The sequence below is a fragment of the Lactuca saligna genome, chromosome 1, assembly GCF_052625555.1.
Source record: "Lactuca saligna cultivar CGN05327 chromosome 1, ASM5262555v1, whole genome shotgun sequence".
Lineage (NCBI taxonomy): Eukaryota > Viridiplantae > Streptophyta > Magnoliopsida > Asterales > Asteraceae > Lactuca > Lactuca saligna.
Window position 1 is genome coordinate 97588932 of NC_136417.1, and position 20349 is coordinate 97609280.

Here is a 20349-nt window from a genome sequence, read left to right on the forward strand (position 1 = left end):
CCACTGCCAGAAGTTGCAAACGAAGGAACTCAAGTTAGACGATCCGAACGAGTACGTGCTCCATCAACAAGATATCCGACTTCAAACTACATCCTTCTTACTAGTGAGGGGGAGCCAGAGAGTTTTCAAGAAGCTCAATCTCATATTGACAAAGCAAATTGGCAGAAGGCCATAGAAGAAGAAATGAATTCTTTGCAGAAGAATCAAACATATGAGTTGGTAAACCTCCCCAAAGGAAAGAAAGCCTTGAAAAACAAGTGAGTTTTCAAACTGAAGAAAGACGGAAAGGGAAATACTATGAAGTATAAGGCAGACATGTTGACAAATGTGGTGACAGAAGAGAAACACAGACTATGTGCTGACATAGTTGGGATGAGGATTGTTGGACGGAGACTGGAGGGGGAGATTTGTTGTGTTCCAGCCTCCAAAGCCTCCAAAGCTACAGTAGCCATCATTGTTGACAAAATGAAACCTACGGGACAAGTTTTTCTTCCCACCCTATGATGAACACAATTAATAGACGCAACTACAATGGTGGCTGCCAAGACTATAAATAGAGACTTCATTATTCAGTTGTATGCATCCCAAATACAGAGACACAAATAGTATAACACTTAGAGTGAGAGTGTTAGTGAGAGGGTTGGTTTTTTGTAATAGTTGAGTGTGAGAGTTGCTCCTCCTATTGTAATTCTATTTTCGTGTTTAATAGAAGAGTTTTCCGACCCCAACACCCTGTCTTTATGAATATAATTACTTTATTGAATTTAGCTTGCGTTGATAAATATCATTTTTTTTTCGTGAAATTTACTTTGTCTTAATAAATATCATTTCCACTTTAATAACGTAACTATCATTTCTAATTCTACAATAAATATCATTAAATAGTTTTCTTTAAGGCATCCAACACCCTCGTTGACTCTCCTCTCTGGTCGTCTCCCTTCCTCGTTGACTTGCTGTTTCCCTGCCGACTTAACGCGGTTCGCTCTGTACTTTTCACTCTTCATCGATCTTTCTCGGCCTCGTCACTGTAGACTTCTTACAAGTTAGTTTCACATGTCGTTAGACAATTTCATCTTATGAATCATAAATCACATCATAATCATTTGGTTATTTCACTAACAGGTGATTGAATATTGTCTATTTCCATTATTTTTGTTTAATTTTATATATCAATTAGGATAGTCCACACTCCTTCTAGCCCAAAGTCCAGTACGATGAACAAAATTTCCTGCACGTTGAGAATTCTTTGATCCTTTAAAATTTCTTCCTCAGTTCCTCTATATTTTCTAATTCACAACACGATTTTTAGATTTGATTCTTTTTGAATGATGTTTATGAACAAGCTTCAATATTTGACTGTCAGAATGAGTGTTTTGCTTGTGTATAGACTATAGAGTTTATTTACCTTTGAAGTTTCTTCTATTATTGAGTTTGAAATTGAACCCTTAGAAAGGGCAAAGTGGAAGGCGTGTTTTGTTGGCTTCAAAAACATATCATTTGGAACAAGCCCATCAATATTGTTAGTTGAAACACTTAAAATAAGATTTATGCTGATACTAGATCCAGTTATATATGAATTTTAAATTTGTGTAGATTGTTGTTGCTAATTTTGGAGATCCATAATTAAACAACCTTGCCAAGCAACTGCTATTTTTTTTTGTTTAAAACTTTACATCTTTCAATTGTTTGTTGATATCTAGTAAAAGCTTGAAATTTCCTATATGTTTTGCAATTTCCTTCATGGGAGGTAATAGTGGATGTTGTAGCTATTTCATGAATGGTATTTTGGTGTAGATTTGTTTGAGGATTACTTTACTGAAATTCATATGGATTTTACTTAGACAAATAAGGATCTTTATGTGGGCTAATCAAATTAAAACAGAGGAGTTGTAGTTTCAATGCATAAACTGGTTTGTTTTTTTTTTCTTGAATCTAAACTTAGCCAGAAAAACAGGTTAACCAATTTAGTTTAATTGGTAACAGCTTTTAAAATAAATTTCATGGCAATGTAATGGTTATTCTATATCCATACTTTGTTTTTGTGGGAAAGAATATTCTATATAAATACTTAGTTAGCTATATATGTGTTGGCTAAAGGATCCAAAATCCTGTCACATAATTATAATTGCCATGAGATTGCTGTTGTAGTGATTTAACAGCGTCTCTTTGTATTTCAAACACAGCAGCAACCGCTTAATGCTTATTCTTTTGTGTTCCTTTTCCAGTGTTTATTTGATGAGATTGAAGTTGCATAGTTTAAATATTAATAATTTGGATTTTATGTACAGGCTTTATTTGAACCACAAGTTAAGAGTTTCTAGCTTATTGAGATACACAAAGGCTTATCAACCCATAACTCATAATGGTTATTCTCTCTGAACTCCTCTCAGAAGGATCTTCATCTTCTTCATCAACTAGTGGTCATAGTCCAACTGATGGTCAAAGTTCATCAACTGATGGTTACATATATGATGTATTTTTAAGTTTTAGAGGTGTTGACACTCGTCAAAGTTTTACTGATCACCTTCATAAGGCCCTCATTGATGCCAATATCAATACCTTCTTGGATGATGAAGAGATTGAAACTGGGGAAGATCTTAAACCAGAACTGGAGACTGCAATTAAGGCATCTCGGGGTTCTATCATTGTGATATCTAAGAATTACGCTTCTTCAACATGGTGTCTGGATGAATTGGTGTTGATCCTTGAGCAGCATATGACATCTGATCATATTATTATCCCCATATTTTATCATGTTGAGCCCACCCATATCAGGAAGCAACAAAGTAGCTTTGGAGATGCAATGGCTAAGCATAAACAGACAATGGAGGCAGAGACAAATGCAAATAAAAGAAGTGAATGGGCTCAAAAGATGGACCGATGGAATAAAGCCCTTATAGAAGTAGCTAATTTAAAAGGAAAAGACGTCAATGGAAGGTAACCGTTTTCTTACCTATATTTCCAAAATTCTTCAATTTTGTTTGATTAACACATGAATGTTAGTATCATCTTCTCCCAATGCATTTCAATAAGTTTCTTTAACATCATTAAAAAGACATATATATATATATATATATATATATATATATATATATATATATATATATATATATATATAATGTATTAGGATATAAATTCCACACATTTTTTTATGCATTTTGTGTTTCATTATAAGTTAATTCATTTAGACAAACTGTTCCAATTATTTTGTATGCTTTCTATTAAGAAAACAAGATTTGAAGGGTTTGCTATGCATCTACTATTACTTATACCATACCACCTTATAATCATAGTGTCTTTTATGATAAATAACTTATCTTACCTTTAAGCAGTAAAACATTACCTATAACTGGCACTTTTTTCAAAACACGCCACAATGATAGTTATGATGGTCTTGTGTAAATGCAGTGAAGTTAGGTTGTCCATTAGTGAAATCTGGTATTACATTGGCATCTTTTACCTTATTATACATAAATATTTATGACCTTGCACATTGGAACTTGTATGGTTAGAACATAGAAGTGTAAACACAATATCATTTTAATGTGAAGGACTTGATTAAAATTAATAGCTATGATATAATTTTGATTTTGGTTCTTTGGACAAATTAAATCTCCAAATCCAGTTTGTTAGTTCTGTGGCTCATATAAAATCTGATTTCAGGCTAGAGACGGAATTTATTGAAGAAATTGTGAAGGACATCCACCGTAGGTTACATGTACCCTTAAGGAGTGTTCGGCAACAACTTATTGGGATGGACTATGAGATTAAGTTCATAACTTCATGGTTGAAAGATGGATCCTCACATACGGCAGACATACTCACTATTTATGGTATAGGAGGGATTGGGAAGACAACTTTAGCCAAACATGTCTATGGGCTATATGCTCACGAGTTCCACAAAAGCAGCTGTATTGAAGATGTTAGTAGGGTATGTGATGGAAAGTTTAATGGGTTGCTTGATTTACAAGAAAAACTAAGCAGTGACATTTCAAAAACAAGTTCCGTTAAAGTTCATGATGCTTCGGTATACACCTCAAAGATAGAGAATGCAGTAGCACGTAAAAGGGTGTTTCTTGTTCTTGATGATATTAGTATGCTTGATCAGTTGGATGCATTAGTTGGAAGCAAAGGTTTTCATCCCGGAAGCAAAATAATTATAACCACAAAGGAAAGACGTTTGATAGAGAGGTGTGCACTATTCAAAACAGACATTAAACCAAAGCATACAGAGCTCTTGCTTCAAGGCTTACATGAGACCGATTCATGGAAACTTTTGTGTCTCCATGCATTCAAATGCAACTATCCCAAGACAGGTTATGAAGGGGTGTTATATAAGCTTGTGAAGTATTGTCAAGGACATCCATTGGCTCTTGAAGTATTGGGAAAATCTCTATATGATCGAGATGTAACTTATTGGGAAGGGTGCATAGAAGGGCTAAAGAAAGAAACAGATTCTCATGTGAATAATGTCTTGAGAATGAGCTTTAACTCTTTGCCATCCAAAAATGATAAGGACTTGTTTAAGTATATTGCTTGTTTTTTTGTTGGAATAGATAGAGATGTTGCTGAAACAATATTACAGGCATGCAATATAAACATAAGATCTGGAATCCCGAATCTCCTCGACCGATTCCTTCTTACAATTGGAGGGAAAAACGAATTGAAGATGCATCAGTTGGTTCAAGAGATGGGAAGATTCGAAGTACGTCAGGAATCACTTGACAAGCCATGGAAGCGAAGTCTATTATGGTGTCATGAGGAGTCATTCAGAGTATTAAAACAAAAAAAGGTAAGAGGTCATATGTGGTTTTAAAAGTATGCATGTTAAAAATATTTTGTATGGTCTTAACTTTTTATTTACATTATGTTTCTTCTTAGGGTAAGGGAAATCATGTTGGCCTTGCCCTTGACATGCGCATGCTTGAGAAAGAGATGTTGGGTGCATCATATAAGATAAAAACAGATGCATTAAGTAAGATGGATAATTTGATGCTACTGCAACTAAATTATGTTCACATGAATGGGTCTTATGAGAACTTTCCACTGGAACTAAGAGGTTTGTGTATGCATGGATTTCATTTGAAGTCTATACCTTCAGAATTACCTATGGAGAATCTTGTTGCTCTTGACATGTCATATAGCAATATTGAATCATTTATCGGTTGTTATAGTATTCCACAACGACTTGAGAAGAGGCAAAAGGTAACTTATCTTCATTTATTATTTTTCCATGTTTAGTTGAATTTCACTCCCATTCTAACTTCTTTCCGTTTTTATAGTTGGATGGATTATGCTTTAAAAACAAAAAGTTGCTTGGATCATTGAAGGTTCTTAATTTATGTTCCTGTAAACAGCTTTGTAGTCTTGGTGACTTTAACCAATTCCCAGCTCTTGAGAGGTTAATAGTTAGAAATTGCACTGGTTTGCTTGAGGTTTGTGAATCAATTGCGCAGTGTGTTGAACTTGCCCTCATCGATCTAAGCTACTGCAAGAAGCTTAAAAACCTTCCAAGAATCATAGGCATGCTAAAGAAGGTTAAAACAATGTTGCTAGATGGTTGTAATCTGGGTGAATCTCAAACTGAGGATACAAATTTAGATATGGATTCACTGGACATGTGCAATGCTAACAAAAACATTAGCATAAGCACAAGAACCTCTTCCTCCACCTTTGTGGGTGCTATGCGAAGCCATTTGAAGTTTTTTTCAAGTTCTTTGTTGAGATCTCTAGTAAGGCTGTCACTTGCAAATAATAATTTGTCCACTGAATCCTTTCCTATGGATTTCAATAATCTGTCCTTGTTAAAGGAATTATATTTAGATAACAATCCTATCCATTCCATGCCCAATTGTGTGAGAACCCTTCCTAAGCTTGAAATACTTAGTATGCGATACTGTAATAAATTGAAGTTAGTCGAACATCCTCCACACACACTAAAAACAATGTTGCTCAGTTTTCATCCCGAGTCTTTAGAAAAAGTTGTATTTGATCCCAAAATGTCTCCCCTCATGTTATTTTCTATTCCAAGAAGTTACACACCTGGATCGTATGAAATTGAAGGCATTGTGAAAATCCAGGCAATGGTAGGTGTTGAGGAAAATGTATTACGTAGCTTGGGCTGGATTAATTTACTCCATAACAAAAGGAACGGGGGAAATAATCCTAGGGAATCTCGAATGCAGGTTTTGTCCGGTTAACTGTCTTTTTTTATTTGACTACATAAAATACTATAATATAATCATTTAATTAAGATGTTTGTATTTGGCAGATGTTATATGAATTTGGAATATTCAGCACAACATATGACGCAGAGGAGATGCCGAGTTGGTTTATTCATAGAAGCGCAGGGCCATCGATATCATTTACAATCCCATCATCATCTCCAAACAACCTCCTTAAAGGAATCAACTTCTGCTTTCTGAAGACAAGTCGAGTTTGCTATGAGTGGCCTTTAAGTCTTCTTGATCATTTATCCCCATATGATGATCATTTCCCCATTACACCGATGATCACAGTTAGTAATATAACAAAGAACCGCATGTGGATACATGAACGTTACTTTGACAGAGGTATGTTATCTAGAGACTGTTGGGTGGTGTTAAGTCATTGGATGTTTGGGATGAATGAGATGGAGCCTGGTGACCATGTTACTATTACTGTTACACCGCCACGTTATGAACGTGTAAAGGAGTGTGGGGTGAGTCTTGTGTATGAGGATGATGGAGAGAAGAAGGATGAAGAAGAAGATGTGTTGGGTTATTACAAGTCATGGAATCACATAATTGGTGGAGATCTCTCTCCTTTTCAAACAATAACAGGAGAATACATCCTAGACAATATGCGGTTTTTTGCTGATGGCATTCACTTGTTTCCCTATCATCGAAAATTCGTTCCAGATGGTCCCAGCTTTCAAGGTAAATGTTATTTTTATTAAAAAAAAAATTATTGTTGTATCTTATGTGTAATGATCCGACCAATGACCCAGTTATATCCCAGTTCTCTTAATAGATTGATAATGACCCGTTTATTATAATAGATGGATCATAATATAAATCTTTTAAACAAATGGATCATATATATATTATTGATATTTATTGACCTATAAGATAAGATTTTTTTTTATAAAATGTAAAAAATAAAAGTTGTACTTTTAATTTATAAAATGAATAGACCCAAACATTGATTCAAAAACGGGGACAGTTTTGGTCCCAGGGGTATTTTGGGAAAACTTTCCTAATTTAAAGTTTTGAGTTAGTTTAGGATTCCAATTAGTTTAGTATAAATAGGATATGGTTGTGTGACGTTTTTAATTAAGTTTTTTTTCAGTCTTTTCAGTAATAAAAACTTGAAGAACAAGTAATTTTCCCAGATTTCTATCCTCCCCTGTTTCACTCATGCTCTGTTTCTTTTCTGCACACAGCTGAAGTTTCCATTCTGTCATAATCAAGTGAATTGATATGGTGTGGTGGCATCCATTTTACCCCACCCTGAGGAGTATTTAAACTTTTCATTTTCTAGAAGATTGTCAGCTAAGAAAATTCTAGTTGCAAAAACTATTTGAGAGGCCCTTCCTCTTGAAAGAATGGGAAAACCCTAATAAATCATTAATTATCAGTTACTTGTTTCCGGTTGTGAATTTCCTGCTTATTCTCTTTACTCTGTGTGGGGCTTATCAGCACACTCAATTGATCAAGGCTTTTTTGATATGCTGGATCACATAAATATACCTGGACCCAATTCGTACAACTACTTTGTCCAAGTGTTTTTTTTTTTGTGAATAATGATTAACACATAACTTTTTATCTGTTTTCAGTACAAAAGGAATATTGTTGGTTCAGAGCTTTATCCCAAAGGAAGCCTGACATAAGTGGTCGCGCACATGAGGTATACTTTTTGACACCCAAACCTTTTCTCTCATCGCGTGAACAAAAGGAATACACAACCGAATATTAGGAATCAAAGTTCTCAATTGGTTTAGGGTGTAACAAAATAAGGGAGTTATAACCTTTCATTGAATGCATTGAAGTGGAAATATTAAAATTTGGAATCATTGAATATTACAAATATCTGTTCATACCATGTCTAAACACTAAGGGTCAAAATCTAGGATTGAATTCTCACCATTCCCTGTACTTGTCACAGTGTAATATGCAATTGGGACCAATTCATAGATTAATCATCTTCAGTAGATTTCTTGGGTAAATTCTATGTTAAAAACAAACTATTTCATTTTGGAAAACAACATGAAATTGTTTAAGCATATTGCTTGATTTTAAGGAATCTTATTGATAGATTCATTCTTAGGATAGAACCAAGCAACATGTTGAGAATGCTTAAATTGCTTCAAGAATTTGGAAGAGATGTGTCACTAGGAATCATTAATACTGTTGAATCAAGAAAATGTAACATAATGTATACGCTTAATGTATACGCTTCCAAGTAACTATCTGTTTTCATAGCATTTTGTATTGTATCCTGTATAATATATAACTTTTAAAATTTTCTTACTTTTCGTTTCTATGTAGGGTGAGGGGGGATCTTCAAGGTCTCATCCTTCACATGAAAAGGATTGAGAAAGTGAGGCTACATGACTGGCATGAATTGAAAATAGATGCATTCGGAAAATGGGTAGCCTGATGCTATTGCAAACTCAATTGTCTATGACCTACTTTTCCAGAAGAATTAAGATAATATATACCAGCCTCTACTACAAAATTGAACACATTTGGAATTATATGTTATTTCCCCATGATTCTTTTAAGCATAGGTATCAAAATTAAACACTTCTTGAATTGTGTGCTATTTCTTGATCATAATTTGAGCTGAAATCTTGACCATTGCCTTATCAACAATGTCTATCGTGTGTATGGACTCAAAAGCTCAAATCCTTGATAGGATTCTATAATTTATTTGGATACTACGTAAAATTCACTTGCTACACCTTAATATTTTAAGACTCCGATTCTGAAAGATGAGATTTCTTGTATCATTTGTGTTTTTTTTTTTTTCAGAAGCAACACTTTTAGGCCGCCCCTTTTTCTCCACCACACGAGACAGGATAGTAATAGTATCACATATTAATTTATATATCTTATCTTTACCGTCCTCTATATCTTTAGTGTTACTATTTGTTGTTGTCAAAAGAATATCATATTCTCATTGATTTTTATTTTCCATCTCATCTTGATATCCTATCAAGTTATCAGTAGTGTTTTTGCAACAAAGTTAGACTTACAAATATGGTCATTTGAGGCTGAAAATAGATCATCCACATCAAGTTATCAGTGGTCTTTTTGACCACTCTCCTTTAGTGTTTTTTTCATGTCCGCAGTGTCCTTAACAGCGTTAACAACACATAACCCCATGCCTGATTCGGCCTCATTTGAGCTAAAAAACCTGTTCATCTCCTTACAAACATCTTGATTACCATTGAAGTCATTAGAGTTGGCCATAATTACCATTCACACCTGCATTAGTAACCTTGTTTTCGGTATCCAGATTGGAGATACAAGGAGTAGAGGCTTTAATTACCTCATTTGCAACAACTATAGTATGCAACTCCACCATAAGAAAAATCATGTTCCCGGGAATGTATTGAAACAAATGAACCCATATTCTTATCTTCATGATACTCAACACTTTTATCTCTTTTGTTGACTAAGTAAGGTTCTTTGTAATAGTCCTCATGCACATTTTGCCCCATAACATCTATTTTTTCAATCTCTAACCACACAACCTGTCATCCACCACTCCACCACTGAATAATGCATCCTGAAACTTTTCTGACAGTTAAACCATGTAAAGGGTAATTGATTGTATATTATGAAGCGTAGATTACAATCTTATATATAGGATAGATAGTTACATTTAGATACACTATAATATAAACACTATCAATAGACTATCTAAACATATGTCTAACATTCTCCCGCAAGCTGAGGGCAGGGAACGACCTCGGGCAACACATCAGCAATCTGATCATTGAGAAGATATATAAACATATGTCTAACTATAATATAAACTGTAGCTTGGACCGTAAAAAGAGAAATCTTTGAGAAGATAAAGGCTTAGTGAACACATCAGCAATCTGATCATTGGTAGATATAAATTGGACTGTTAATGACCTCGGGCAACTTGTTCACGAACAAAATGAAAATCTACTTTAGCATGTTTTGTTCGGGCATGAAAAACCGGATTTGCAGAGAGATATGTGGCTCCAAGGTTGTCACACCATAGTGTGGGAGAGAATTTTTTAGAAACTCCTAGTTCATGTAGGAGAGCCCTTAGCCAAAGCAACTAACAACAGTGTCTGCAAAAGCCTTGTACTCGGACTCCGTAGAGGACCTTGAAACAGTTCATTGTTTGCGAGTATTCCAGGAGATCAAGTTGGACCCCAAATAGATAGCAAACCCTCCCGTGGAATGTCGATCGACCAAGCAGCCAGCCCAATCAGAATTAGAGAAGGCGTTAATTTTTGAGCCATCAGTAGGTTGCCAACAACTATCAGTGAAGGCTTGAAGAGAGGAGTCCGAGTTGTGATGAAGAAATAAACCAAAATTAGCAGTTCCTTTGAGATAGCGCAATATCCTTTTGACAGCAGACCAGTGGTTCTCAGTGGGAGCATGCTTGAACTGACATACCTTATTGACAGCAAAGGCAATGTCGGGTCTAGAAAGTGTAACATACTAAGGTGCTCCAACAATTTGTCGATAGGCAACAGGGTTGGAGAGGTATGGACTATCATCGGGAGTCAAGATCTGAGTAGTGCTCATGGGAGATGATACCGAATTACAATATGTTAGACTGGAGCGTTGAAGTAAGTCCAAAATACACTTGTGTTGGGACAAAATAATGTCATGGCCATGGGAAACAGCTTCAATACCCAAGAAGTAATGAAGTTTGCCAAGATCTTTGACGGCAAAGGTAGATCCCAGTTGATGAATGATCTGATCGATAGTCGTAGTGTCATTACCTGTGACAATAATATCATCCACGTAAACAAGAACATAAACAATAACACGGCCTATTTTGAGAATGAAGAGAGAGGGATCTGTTTTGGATCCTAAAATTCCAAGACGGTGAAGAGTCGTCGACATTCGAGTGAACCAGGCTCGTGGGGCTTACTTGAGTCCATAAAGAGATTTGTGAAGAAGGCATATATGATCGGGCTTGCTAGGATCAACAAAACCTGGTGGCTGTCGGACATAAATTGTTTCATTGAGATCACCATGGAAGAATGCATTTTGGACATCCAACTGTCGTAAGGGGCATTTGTTGGTCATGGGAAAGAATCACTCGAATAGTGGTGGCTTTGATTACCGGACTAAAAGTCTCGTGGTAGTCAACGCCTGGTTGTTGTTTGAACCCCTTAGTGACAAGCCGTGCTTTGTAGCGAGAAACTTTTCCCTGTGAATCTTTCTTTAATTTGTACACCCATTTGCATTCAGTTATATTGGAATTGTGCACAGGAGGAACAAGCGACCAGGTTCCATTTTTTTGAAGTGCCTGGAATTCATCAAGCATTGCTTTACACCATTCTGAAAACTTGTTGGCAATAGAAAACAAAGTGGGTTTGGTAAGAGGGGAGGAAGGTACAGTGGCAGTGTATGTAGAGGGGCTATAAGGGGTTTTGTGCTTGGGATTTTGGCGAAGGTTAGAAGGCCGAGAGCATAGGGTGGGGATGGGGTGGTGGAGGGGGAGGTGGTGAGGTAGGAGATGTAGGTGTAGGAGTGTCATCTTCATTGGTAGTGGGTGCTTCGAGATAAAGCTCTGGTGTGCTTGCAACATGAGTGGGAAAAGTGGAGACATAAATGGGTGATGTATTGGGGTTGGATGGTGATGGTGAAGGAGAGTGAAAAGGAAAGACCTCTTCATTGAAGCGAACATGACAGATGATGTAAATGCGCTTCGTGACAGGGTCAAAGCATCGATACCCGTGATCTATGCAGTCAATAGCGGTGGGATAGCGGTGAGATAGCGGTGGGATAGCGGTTATCGGTAGCTGGTAAAATAGCGGTACTAAATAGCGGTCCAAAATAGCGGTACCGCAAATAGCGGCGATAGTGACCGATATTTGACCGCTATTTGACTGATATTTGACAAATATCGGTGGGATAGCGGTGAAATAGCATTTATAGCTAAATTTTTTATTAAGTCACTTCATTTATTATTAAAATGTAGATATATGGTGGGGGTTTTATGAGATTGTTAAACATTTTCTTCAAACATTTTCTAATTTACTATATGTTTTACTTAATGACCATGTATTCATCCAACAAAACACAAGGTTACAAAGGCCCTACAAAACATAAAAATACCGATATCTCACCGATATCCCACCGCGATAACCTATATATCGAATATCGGTCCTTGACCGATATTGGATTTTGAACCGCTATAACTGCATAGCCCGTGATGAAGAGGACTATATCCCATGAATACACACGGAGTGGAGCGAAAATCCATTTTGTGTCGGTTATATGGTCGGAGGTGTGGGAAGCATTGACAACCGAAAACCTAAAGGAATGAGTAATCGGGTTTTCTATTGAAAACATGTTGAAAAGGCAACTTGTTTGAAGAGATACGAGATGATAGATGATTAATGAGATAGAAAGAAGTTTCAAAGGCAAAATGTCAAAAACGTTGTGGAAGGTTTGCTTGTGCAAGAAGGGCTAGACCAATTCCAACAACGTGATGATGGCGACGCTCAACAATGCCATTTTGCTCACTAGTGTATGGACATGAACGTCAATGGGTAATTCCAAGAAAGGTGAAAAAAGGAGATAGATTGCGAAACTCACCCCCCCTAATCAGTTTGAACAGTTTTGAGCTTGGAATTAAACTGTCTTTCAACTAATGCGACAAAGTTTTTGAAGGTGGAATAAACATCGGATTTGTGAGCTAACAGGTAAAACCACATATAACAAGTATGATGATCAACACATAATAGAAAGAAGCGATAACCATCAGAAGATAAACAGGTTCAGGTCCCCAAACATCACAATATATCAAATCTAAAATATTATTACTTTGAAAGTTAGAACTAGATAATGATAATTTGGAAGATTTTTCCAATTGACAAGATGAACATAATAAGAACATTGTTTTGTAGAAACTGGTAAAGAACAACTAGAAATAATAGAACTAAAAACAAGTTGATGTGGATGACCAAGACGTCGATGCCAAATGGTTGAAGAAGCTTTGGTGGTAGTGAAAGCAATCTTAGGAATAGACTTGAGTTGATGAAGGCGTATGGAATAGAGACCATTATCACTTGGACCCATGAGAAGAATAAATTCAAAGAAAACATTATTTTCATGACAGAATTTTTGAACGGACATAAGATTCTTTTTAATTGTCGGAACATGAAGAATATTAGAAAGAGTGAAGGTTTTGTGAAGAGATTAAATTTTGGTAGAGCCAATGTGAAAATTACGAAGAGGTTTACCATCACCAAGGAGAGAGTCAGAGCCATGATAAGTCTCTGAAAAATCAAGGTTGGACAGATTAGGTGCAGTGTAGGTATTAGCACCAGTATCGGAAACCAGGTTGTGGCTAAATTTGAGTCATGATCAGAAAAGGCAGCAAAATTGGCCTGAGAAGGTTATCGTGTTGGGGCAGAATTTTGCTGATTTTGACATTGAGAGGGTAGATGACCGATACCACAACGATTAAAATGATCATAAACTGTATTTTGAGTAGAAGCCCATGCAAATTGTCTAGAACCAGAACCACTGTGCCATTATTATCACCCCCCCCCCCCCCCCCGAGTATGATTTTGAAATTGATTGCGAGAATTATTGTTGCGGGTGTTTCCATGACGATTTCCTCGATTGTTGTTAGGTGGACACGAGGCATAGAAAGCTTGTGGAGAAGGTTTTTAGGAGGCGATAGGATTCAGTTGAAAGCCTAACTGAGATGCCAATTGTTGAAGACTTTGAATGGCGTTTCCGGTAGAAGTAGCAAAAACCTGTGGTGATGCAGTGACGGTAGTTGTAATGGGTTTGTTGATCATGTAATCATGATCACTTAGAAGACCATGTAACTCGTTGAAGCTGATTGGTGGGTGACGATCCAAGAGAGTTGACTTGAAACCATTGTATTCTTCCCGAAGTGCCGATATTGCAATCATAACAAGATCTTTATCCTTTATTGGTTCACCGATGTTGGCAAGGGTTGTGCCATATTCTTGAGCCTTGCTTAGATAGCCCTGTGGAGATTCATTGCCTTTCATGGCAATTTTTAGAAGCTGGATTTTTAGTGTGTATTCATGAGAGGCGGTATTTGGTGAGTATGCTCGTTTAAGGGCTAGCCACAGGTCTCTAGAGGTTTCTCCTTGGACGTCTTGAAACGAAGCTTCGGAGATGGTGGATATGATAATCATCCGGACATGTGCATCATTAGCTATCCACTGGGGATAACTAGGGTTATTGATGATTGCCTCTCCGGTTCCCACTTCTTGTGCGTATCGTGCCATCTACATAACCAAATAAATTGTTGGTGGTGAGATAGGGTTCAAGCATTGCTTTCTAGTACTCATAGTTGGTGGGAGAGAGAGTGTGTGAAATCAAATTTATAGGAGTTATGTGATGTCTTTTCTGCTATAGAGAAGGTAGTAATAGTAGCCATGCGAGTTTGAGTTGATCACCAGTGATTGGAGTTGAGCACAGGATGAAGCCGTAAGAGGCTTTTCTGCATTTAGGGTTTAGAGTCGTAAGGTGGGGTTTACTTGGGTCTGATACCAAGTTAAACCATGTAAAGGGTAATTGATTGTATATTATGAAGCATAGATTACAAACCTATATGTAGGCAAGATAGTTACATTTAGATACCCTATAATATAAACACTATCAATAGACTATCTAAACATATGTCTAACATTGACTAACAACTGCTACAACTTCTTCTTGTTTATAGAGATAGAGAAATTGTAAAAATGAAAGGTAGAAGAAACATGGTCCATTGATTGATCACTTATCTCAACAATTTGTCATCCTCCCTCATGGTTACACTGTTTCTGCCTGATTGAAATCTTTTAATAGTCTACCCTTCAATATTCCCATCTTATTAGATTGAAGGAAGATCACCCATACTCCTAATAACACCTATCAAATTCCACTGAAGCAATCTGTTTCGGTAGAGATCTAAAAAGGTTCGAATCGCGATCTCATAACACAGGTAGGGTTAATTGGTAAACCTCTTGATGAAACATGAAACTTCTGTATATATAACTTCCTCTTTCCCATCTAATTTCCCATGGAAACATAGGTTGTATCCTTAGATTAAACCTAACGCTCCTCACCTCCGCCAAGTATCGCTATCAGCCACCTCCAATTTGTTCTAAAAATGCTTGTATGTAGTTGGGATAAAAATTCAAAACGGATATAGTTTTTATTATTTATTTATTTATCTAAAAACCAATGAAATAAAATCAAAACTGAAAGGGTACAAAGACGATTGAAATAGAAAATAGTAATAGTCAACCTAATTAAAATGGCACCAAAAACAAAAAATAAGAAGCAACACCAAATGATGAGCGAAGATGCAATGCAACAGTAGACCAAAGAGGAGATGTACAAAATGCAACAACAATTTTTAGCCAATACTAATAATTGGAGACAATAAACCACTTGCACTTGGCTAAACAGTAACATGAAGCAACTGAAGAATGGAAAACAATGAAAGACACCCTACTTGAAAACACGGAATTAGATTGAGTACACCACTACTTTAAAGTAATAATATCCACACCATTAGTATTGCCCAATAAATAATCAGAAACACATTTCTGCGTATTCCCTAACAGTTATGCGGAGTAATTAATTGGGATTTAGTTTAAATTGGACAACCACACACAAGATATATAGAATTTTAATATGAGTTCTGATGGTTTTTACACAAAAAAACATCCTATGTGCTCATGGAAACACTAAAGCTTGGATCTAGCTTTCTCTATTGTACATGAAATTCATCCAAGCTTATGAACCCTAGATCTAGCATTCATATTTCGAAATTATCATATAAGATCATATCTAGATGATTACCTCTTCAAGAATGGCTGAATCTTCTTCTCTTGGAGCATAAAGTCACAAATGTCACTCCTCTAATGGCTTACAAACACCACAAGCAATAGGATGATATTGGAGAGAGGGTAGGAGGCACAATTTCAGCTATGAACTCTTCTAGGGTTTCCAGTGGCCGAAAACTGATACCTTAGGGGTCTATTTATTCTTGTGCTACTAGGGTTTCAGTCAAAACCCTAATGGACTGCTTAGGCCTTAAGCAGTCCAAGGAACCTTCTGGAATAGGGCCTCCTTGGACGAATTCAAGATGGACTTCATCTTAATTTCGTCCATGTCTTAGTCCATAAGGATTCTCAGCCCAAAACTCAATTATCTTATAATTGCAGTCCAATCTCCTATATTCAATTAATCTCTTGTAGCCACCAAATTAATTCTTAATTAATTCATGACTAATATTAATTAAATAATATGATTTCTCTTTTAATATATTATTCATATAATATATTAATAAACCATAATAATCTCTATCTTCATAAATCATCCTATCAAGTTGCTTTGGTGAAGGCAACCCAAAAGGACCATGCACAACCGGGTCAATTACATACCAAATATAGTTACAGACTTATACACTAATCCAATAGTCTCCCATTTGGATAAGTCTAGTAACTATAGTGCAAGTACAATCCGATTAACAATCTTTGCTCTCAAAGACGATGTCGAACTCTGATCTTATCAGTAACCTGTCTGTAATGCCCGTGTTTCTAGGCTAGGCATTAATATTGACATTATAGTCTAGGTTAACCTTTGTAACTCATTTTGAAGAAATGAAAAGGAATTATGTGAATATTATGTGAATTATGTGTTTTATGATTAATTATTAGGGTTTAATTAATTAAGAATAAAAATGAGCTTCAAAAATAAATATTCGATAAAGCTGATATCTTTACATAAAGTTGTAGTGGTCGAAACAAGGATTCCGGGGATATAAAGAATACCAAAATCCGAGTTATAACGAAGAAGTTATGACCTGTCGAAGTTTCGCGACAAAACCTGCACGGTGCTGAATGTCGTAAAAAGTGAGTTTTTGATAAATTACTTTTTAGCCTTAGTGAGCTAAACGAAACTCGTAGTGTTCATTAAACCGAGAGTATGTATAAAAAGAACACCCAAATCTGACTTCGTATGAGGAAGTTATGATTTTTCGAAGTTTCAGCTTAGCAGTAGACATCTAAAAACTTGAATTTTAGATTGAGTGATTTTTAGCCGACACGACCTAAACGAGAATTGAAGTTCTCGTCATTAGTAGCACAACGGTAAAAAGTCTGACAAAAACGGACGTCGGATGAAGAAGTTATGAATTTTTAACGGATTTCCTGTCTCGGTCTGTTAAAAATAATAATATAAAAATTAAAGTCAAAATTAGCCGACGAAGTCTAAACGAAAGTTGTAGAGCGAAATTTTACCTACGCGTGCATATAAAGAACGTCAAAAATGGACCTCGTATGCGAATGTTATGGATTTTAGAAGTTTTTGCACAAAAACCGAGAAAATTCGCATAGTCAAGTTTTTGCCACGTCACCCTCGCTCAAAACGCGCCACGTGTCCAAAATACTGCTGAGTCATCCAAGCTGCTGAGTCATCCGAGGCCACCTATCGACGCGTGTCACATTCTCCTCGGACCGAAGGCTCGGCCAATCAAGAGCTGCCTCGTACCCTCTTCCCTCGTGTCCGAACCCTCGCAGGCTGCGACGGAACCCCCTTCTTCGGACCTAGACTTCGGTCCAGTAAGAAGCTGCCAGCAAGCCTTCGCATGTGCAGCCATGTGCGAGCAGAAGTCTCGCACGTGCGAGCAGGTGCTGCGAGCCCTCGGATCTGCGACGCGTGGCTTCTTCTCAGCCCTTGGATCAGAAGTCTCGCCCCTATAAATAAAAGGGTGCGAGACCTCCCGGGTATATTTTGGAAACTTGTCACTTTTAGCCCCTAAACCTATATTTCTTTCATCTTAACATCCCCCAAAGCCCCGATATCGATTATAACCCCCGAAATACTCCACGAAGTGCCCGAGAAGCCCGGAAAATTTATCTTTTCGGTTTCGAAGCCCGACCTTTGCAAAGCCTGGTTTCTTAATAAAACTCTCAATTTTATTAGAAACGATCGTTTTAGGAAACGAACTGCTTCCCGATTATCATTAAATCATGTGAGTGTATAGTCACCTTCATCTTACACCTAGATATGAAGTATTTTATATGAAATACGTGCTACGTGTAATTATATTAATTGTTTAACTGAGGTGATTGTTGAATTGATGTTTTATACAAGTTTTAAACTGTATATGTATTTTTATCTACAAATATGTTGGGTAAAACATGGGTAGATAGTGATGTGTGATGAAATAAAAGTGATGAGAGGCCTCGATGTGATTTAAGATCCAGTCATCTAGCGGAGTTTGGATGACGACCACAGACTTTCTAGATAGTCGAGTGGAACACTGGCAGGCCCGCAACCCATAGGTGTAATGAACTAAAGTGTTCATTCGCTATACTCCATCCCCCTCATGGTTGCCTTTAGGACATGTATGGCTGAGGAAACCCCTTAGCAGTAGTGTCCATCCTGGTGATATTCTTTAGGCTAGGTCCCTTGTGATAAGTGTTTAGAGACGTAAAGTGAGGATAACGACAACGGGTAATCAGGGTTATTGTTGATTGGTGAATTTAATAAGTTTATTATTATTGTGGGTTGAAAACCCTATATGCTCACCAGGCTCCCAAGCATGACCCACTCAGATTTTTATGTTACAGGTAGTGGACCCCGAGCATAGTCGGAGGACGACGAGAGATTGTTGGATTATAGGCCAGTAGTTGTAAATAATTGTTGAAAGGCTTATAATGTCTTGTTTATGCTTTTGATCTGTATCGGAACATGACATCCCGAGGTTTTGATATGAAATGAAACTATACATTTCTTAAAGAAAGGTTTTGCTAAACTTTTCTGGCCGAGAAATTAGGGGATGTCACACTGTCCTTTAGATAAGGAATCATATATTCCTCCATTCTAGATATCGTATGAGCTGAGACATGGATTTTAATCATACTCTCTGTTCATGTGTTGTTTCCCGATTTCCGATTTATGACGATTAACAATAGACTACAATTGAAAACATCAACTTAGTCCCGACTTGGCCAAGCGCTTAGGGTGTCATCACTAAATCATCAAGGGGCCCACAAATATCGCTTTTATCCCACTTTGGGTAAAAGAACGGATAAACTTCGACTTAAATGCTCGGTTGTTCCTACTCATCAAATCACACAAAAATATGTTTTATAACACCAAGTTACTGGTGCGTTTACATATTATCAATGTGCAACCGACTTGCGGAATACAACTCACACATCTTGGTTTCAAGAATATAAGATATTATCGTCTCACTAATCACTTGTGATAAAATCCATGAAGCGATTCAAGTGAGCGTGGGTTTATTCCAATGCTCTAATCTTATAGCAGCACTCATGAATTCTGTAGCAGACTTGTGCTATGTCTAAACACTTTAGACAATCTACAGACGGATTCATGACAGTCTTCTTTCATACCTACTTCCAAAGTATGATCGACTGTGGATGGTTTGAATAACCTAGTAATTTTGGAAGTCAAAACGTGCAAAGTGAAACACAAGAATAATCGAATCCAATATGGCCCCAAACTTTTGAGTATAAATAAAACTCCTTTTATTCAGTCACCATATTGATTACACATTGTTCATTGTATAATGTTTCGGGTAATCAACTTATTACTTGAATTATAACAACAGTTGTCCCATGCTCCAAGCATGCACACTTGTTTTACCTATGGTCCATACTTCGTGAAATATATCAAATGAAAACATTTCCAATGATTCTCATTTCACAACTCCTAATCCTTATCATCAGTGTAAGAATACCAAATTCTTCCCACTATTAGAATATGTTTGATTCTAAAATTTTATGCCCCCTTTGTAATGTCACAGTACAAAAATCACAAAGACTTTGCCAATGAAATTACAAAGTGCTTTATTGGAGATTGTTACAAGACACTTCCATAGACATGAAGTCTCACATTCAAAGTACATTCCTTTGAACATCCTTCTTACATAAAAGTTTCTAATCTTGACATAGATTCTTGGTATCCAACTCCCATTATGGAAACATTTCCATATTCGCCATATGACAACTCATTCTTAATAGAGTCTCATCTATTTATAATGATGTCAATATGTTCCACTCAATACTTCACTTCCAACTGTCCACAAGCGACCAATCCTTAGCGAGCCTTAGATTGTCCTTGCCAGTTG

The 20349-nt window shown here is 36.7% G+C and overlaps 2 protein-coding genes across 4 annotated transcripts; one reads left to right on the forward strand and one right to left on the reverse strand.

Annotated features, from left to right (window-relative positions):
- Positions 1-903: 903 nt before the first annotated feature.
- LOC145042021 (disease resistance protein RUN1-like) lies at positions 904-9944 on the forward strand. Of its 3 annotated transcripts, none has more exons than XM_078990317.1 (8): positions 904-1122; positions 2289-2937; positions 3664-4792; positions 4882-5205; positions 5283-6185; positions 6272-6917; positions 7817-7887; positions 8529-9944. In XM_078990317.1, exons 2-8 carry the CDS (start codon positions 2363-2365, stop codon positions 8574-8576), a joined length of 3696 nt encoding a protein of 1231 aa, XP_078846443.1. In that variant the 5' UTR covers positions 904-1122; positions 2289-2362; the 3' UTR covers positions 8577-9944. The 3 variants fall into 3 exon arrangements, with proteins under 3 accessions (XP_078846443.1, XP_078846454.1, XP_078846464.1); XM_078990328.1 differs by having other exon boundaries at positions 904-1042; XM_078990338.1 differs by having other exon boundaries at positions 904-977.
- Positions 9945-13882: 3938 nt separating this feature from the next.
- On the reverse strand, positions 13883-14479 carry LOC145010001 (uncharacterized). The gene has a single exon (XM_078968603.1). It carries the CDS (start codon positions 14477-14479, stop codon positions 13883-13885), a length of 597 nt encoding a protein of 198 aa, XP_078824729.1.
- Positions 14480-20349: the final 5870 nt, after the last annotated feature.

What these genes read in the sequence shown, in the direction of transcription:
- LOC145010001 (XM_078968603.1), bottom strand. Translation starts at nt 14,479, where the DNA reads ATGGCACGATACGCACAAGAAGTGGGAACCGGAGAGGCAATCATCAAT.
- LOC145042021 (XM_078990317.1), top strand. Translation starts at nt 2,363, where the DNA reads ATGGTTATTCTCTCTGAACTCCTCTCAGAAGGATCTTCATCTTCTTCA. An exon ending in GAGTATTAAAACAAAAAAAG is followed by an intron (nt 4,793 to 4,881) that starts GTAAGAGGTCAT and finishes GTTTCTTCTTAG; the next exon opens with GGTAAGGGAAATCATGTTGG. An exon ending in AGATGGTCCCAGCTTTCAAG is followed by an intron (nt 6,918 to 7,816) that starts GTAAATGTTATT and finishes ATCTGTTTTCAG; the next exon opens with TACAAAAGGAATATTGTTGG.